The 5,124-nt window shown below is 42.8% G+C and overlaps 1 protein-coding gene across 1 annotated transcript; it reads left to right on the top strand.

Moving 5' to 3' along the window:
• Positions 1-244: 244 nt before the first annotated feature.
• LOC111957402 (beta-1,3-galactosyltransferase 1) lies at positions 245-4,849 on the top strand. Its single transcript, XM_023978202.3, has 2 exons — positions 245-652; positions 1,916-4,849. Exons 1-2 carry the CDS (start codon positions 618-620, stop codon positions 3,180-3,182), a joined length of 1,302 nt encoding a protein of 433 aa, XP_023833970.1. The 5' UTR covers positions 245-617; the 3' UTR covers positions 3,183-4,849.
• Positions 4,850-5,124: the final 275 nt, after the last annotated feature.

The following is a 5,124-nucleotide window of genomic DNA, read 5'->3' as shown; positions in this document are numbered from 1 at the left end:
GGTAAAAGACCAAGGGTGTAGGGTGCCTTGTCCTCTATATAGGGAGTAGGGAGCCTTGTCCTCTATAGAGAGTAGGGAGCCTTGTCCTCTATAGGGAGTAGGGAGCCTTGTCCTCTATAGGGAGTAGGGAGCCTTGTCCTCTCTATAGGGAGTAGGGAGCCCTGTCCTCTATAGGGAGTAGAGAGCCAGTTAAGCCACACCCTAACTAGTTGCACATTCACTTTACCCCAGGGAACGCTTTTACTTATCATTTAGCCGCAGGAGAGTTAACAAACTGGAAATACTGGTGGAGCAGAAGCAACCTTTGACCACGGCTGCCTTCTACCATTACATGTAGTTGTTGTATGGTACAACATGAATTGACTGAGGTTTGGACAACCTAAATCTGCCTACCTGCCTGCATGAGTATGACACAACAAGAGTTGACCGAGGAGGGACTACCTAAACCTGCCTACCTGCCTGCATGAGTATGACACAACTAGAGTTGACCGAGGAGGGACGACCTAAACCTGCCTACCTGCCTGCATGAGTATGACACAACTAGAGTTGACCGAGGAGGGACGACCTAAACCTGCCTACCTGCCTGGCAGCCATCCCCAGCTAGATAGATATCCAACATGGTGGAAGATGGCACTAAGAATGGAGGAAGAAGGTAGGTGTATTTTCATGTTTCGTCTATTTTTTTTACTATAGTTTGACGTATTCAAATTCAAAGTAATAAAACAGTCATACTGAAGGAATTCTATAGAACGGCATTGTACACACAGAAAGCAGGTGTTTTCACAGTAACTTAAGTTCACATGTAGGAGGATCCTTGGTTCTCAATGCTCAGCTCAGGTACAGGACGCACGGAGGTACAGACCAGGAAGCAAGCTGTTCTGCTTTTTATTTTAACGTCAAACGAACTGTCATTCCAGGAGTTAAAATACAACGTTGTTGACAATTGAGTCCCACTGAGACCAATATCTCTTTTACAAAGGAACCTCTACATAACAGGCAGCAATGAATCACATATTATTTAAGATGAATCGAAGGAGAAGAAGGATATTAGGATTGTGAACATTAGAATTTACAATATATTCCTGCTCTAGAAATAAATACAAGATAAATGTTTTCAATGTCAAACTACTATAAAGCTACATGGACATTTTCATACCAACATTTATAAACCAGCCTTGACTGCACTATGGCACCCTATTCCCTAYATAGKGCACTACTTTTGACCAGAGTCCTATGCGAGGAAGGGTTGATCTCATGTTCCATTCCTCTTGAAATGTTAAGTTAAAAGATTGTGTATTTATTTATTTAACCTTTATTTAACTAGACAAGTCAGACAAGCACATTAATCAAAGTATGTATGAATATGTAGATATGTCACTAATATAATGTATATACAGTATGAATATGTAGATATGTCACTAATATAATGTATATACAGTATGAATATGTATTCACTAATATAATGTATATACAGTATGAATATGTAGATATGTCACTAATATAATGTATATTAACAGTATGAATATGTAGATATGTCACTAATATAATGTATATACAGTATGAATATGTAGATATGTCACTAATATAATGTACATACAGTATGAATATGTAGAAATGTCTTTAATATAATGCATATACTGTCTGAATATGTAGATATGTCACTAATATCTGCATATACGGTATAAATATGTAGATATGCCACTATTATAAGGTATATACTGTACATATAAGTGTATTACTCTGTACTACCTTGTAACTACTTGTTTATTTGACTTGATTATTATTGATCTGGATTGATGCCCTGCTATGKTGAGGCAGCAAGCACACAGCCATTTCACTGCACCTTTTATACCYGCTGGAAACTGTRCGTGACAAATMAAATGTGATTTCTGTCTCTCTCTTTCTCTCCTCCCAGAAAGGAGATGGCGGAAGGCAGGAGATACTGCGGCTGGTCCCGTTTCCGTTGCTGTTTCCTCATCCTGCTCCTCACAGCAATGGTCTTCTTCTACTTCGGCGATCGGTCAGTAGAGTGGGTSCCAAMACTAGACATGGCCTCAAAATGGTGGGCAGAATTCCGTGGTGGTTCACCAAGCAGATCTGGTTCTACCAACACCAGTAGGGAAGTAGTTTCYCTMAACTCCACTGAYTTTACCATAGACGCTCATGAAACTGCATYTGCCAATTCAACAGATCGTCAGACTTCACTTATCCACTCTACTCARCAGGCCATCAAACTCAACACAACACATAATGAAACTAGTTCCGTCACGTCTGCACTGACCATCATCACTAATMTGATCACAGAGGTCAARGCAGTTCTGGCCACTCCTCCTCCGTATGTGTCCCCAGGACCGTACCATGTAGAATACCCATCAGAGTACTCCTTCATCCTGGATGAGCCAGAGAAATGCCGGGAGCAGAACCCCTTCCTGGTTCTGATGGTGCCAGTGGCGCCCTATAACAGGGACGCTCGTGAGGCCGTCCGCAGTACTTGGGGCAGTGAGAGGCAGGTACTGGGCAAAGAGGTCCGTCTGTTCTTCCTGCTGGGACTGCCCAGTGGAGAGGAGACAGAGCAGCTCCAGGAGAAGGTGCTGCAGGAGAGCAAAGAGCACCAGGATCTGCTGCAGAGCGACTTCATAGACAGCTACAAAAACCTGACCATCAAGACCATGGTGATGATGGAGTGGYTGAGCTCTCGCTGCCCCAAMGCCTCCTACGCCATGAAGATCGACTCAGACATGTTCCTCAACGTGAACACCTTGGTCAACATGCTGCTTCACGCTCCAAAGCAGAACTACCAGACTGGACTAGTGGCCCAATGGGGCGCCGTTCTAAGAGACCGTAACTCCAAATGGTATCTTCCAAATGAGGTGTTTCCTGAACCGGTATATCCACCTTACGCTCTGGGCCTGGGCTATGTCTTCACCTTAGACCTCCCCAGGAAGCTGGTGGAGGCATCCAGGCATGTTAAAGCCGTCTACATAGAGGATGTGTATCTGGGACTGTGTATGAGACACCTGGGCATCCGGCCTACTGACCCCCCCAGTGGAAACCTTTTCCAGGTTTTCCCTGTGGTTTATGACCGCTGCACCTACTCACGGCTGATAGCCACCACCACAAACAGTATCACTCACCAGGTCAACGCATGGACAGACCTACACAAACCTGGTCCTCCCTGCTGATCTCATACAGTAACAGACTGACTGATGTACCAATCCCYTCCTCATTGTTTATTCAAACACTAACTAACAAACAAACAAAGAAGGTGACGTCTCCAAGGTGATGGGGAAAGGATATACAACATTTCTGGATAGATCTGAAAATAGCTGTGCAGCAACGCTCCCCATCCAACCTGACAGAGCTTGAGAGGCTCTGCAGAGAAGAATGGGAGAAACTCCCCAAATACAGGTGTGCCAAGCTTGTAGCATCATACCCAAGCAGACTCAAGGTTGTAATCACTGCCAAAGGTTCTTTAACAAAGTACTGAGTAAAGGGTCTGAATACTTTCGTGAATAAAATATTTCAGTTTTTATTTTTAATGAATTAGCAAAAGTTTCTAAAATCCTGTTTTTGCTTTGTCAATATGKGGTATTGTGTGTAGATTGATGAGGGGAAATAACTATTTAATCAATTTTAGAATAAGGCTTTAACCTACCAAAATGTGGAAAAAGTCAAGGTGTCKGAATACTTTCCAAAGGCTCTGTATACCTTGGTGAAGAACATTAACACCCTGRAGGACCAGTTTCTTCACGTTACGTCCTTTGGGAGAATGTTGATTTTCTTTGAGCCAAGGCAGACACTTTGCCTCACCGGTTTTTCATTCAAAAGCCTTTTTTAAACAAAGACTGAGAGCAGCAGTTATCTGTCTAACCTGGACATGGTGATGGACAGGACTAAGAAATGGATTCACCGGGTTGGGTCTGTCTGTGGTGAATGTGTGTACTACACTGAAGCAGCAGACACCCAGAACAAGTTAAACAGGTTTATTGTAATAGAGACTAGTTGGCTGTGTTTAGACAGGCAGCCCAATTCTGATCTTTTTTACACTAAAATGTTCATTTGACCAATCACATCTTTTTCAGAGCTGATCTGATGGTCAAAAGTCTAAACACAGCCGTTGCACTGCACTTCATAATCAGGTTTGCCTTTTCCCAGAGYGCATCTGTAACCTTTTACAATTTGCTATCTTAAATTTGACCCTGCTTCTAACAGCAGGAAAATAATACTGGAGCAGCAGGACATGTGGATAATTATGTGGATTATAATTCACACAATTTGTTGTAGGGGTTGATACATTTTTTTGTGAGGGCGAGTCAAGTTTGAAATGACAAACTTTAGAAGCCTTTTTAAAAGGAATATTCTCTGTGACAGAGCGATTAAATAGACAGCAGATCTGTATCAGTTCCTGATGGAAATAAGTGAAGGGGAACTGTGAAGGCTTTGGCTGTAGCGGCAATAGAATAGTAGACCAGGAACTTTCCCCAAAGTCACAAGTCAAATGTCCCAAAATGAAGTAGCTTTGTAGCTTTGTATGAGTTGTAGCATTTATTATGTGGTTTAGTCCAGCTATCAGGAAGAGATGCTACTTTGCATTCATTTTGCACTTGGCAGGGTCAGAGGGAATGTGGTTTAGTCCAGCTATCAGGAAGAGATGCTACCTTGCATTCATTTTGCACTTGGCAGGGTCAGAGGGAATGTGGTTTGCCTGAGAGTTTGTGCCAACTGTGTTGAAGACAGCTGAGACGGCACACTGAGGAGGACCTATCACTTCCTCCTTCGTTCTTGCCAGAGATGTAATCTGGTGACTTTGTAATGCATTTCCACGTTGATTAAACATTTTTAATACTGATTATGATGATACTGATTTTGGATTAGAAGAGAGTTCAATCACACAAACCAATATTTATCTGCCCAAAGGGGCCTGTTGCACAGATGATGTTTAGACTACAGTGTGGTTAGAATAGGGCTGATGTTTAGGCTACAGTGGGGTTAGACCAGGGCTGATGTTTAGGCTACAGTGTGATTAGAACAGGGCTGATGTTTAGGCTACAGTGGGGTTAGAACAGGGCTGATGTTTAGACTACAGTGTGGTTAGACCAGGGCTGATGTTTAGGCTACAGTGTG

The sequence above is a fragment of the Salvelinus sp. IW2-2015 genome, linkage group LG33, assembly GCF_002910315.2.
Source record: "Salvelinus sp. IW2-2015 linkage group LG33, ASM291031v2, whole genome shotgun sequence".
Taxonomy (NCBI): domain Eukaryota; kingdom Metazoa; phylum Chordata; class Actinopteri; order Salmoniformes; family Salmonidae; genus Salvelinus; species Salvelinus sp. IW2-2015.
This window is presented reverse-complemented; position numbering and strand designations above follow the sequence as displayed.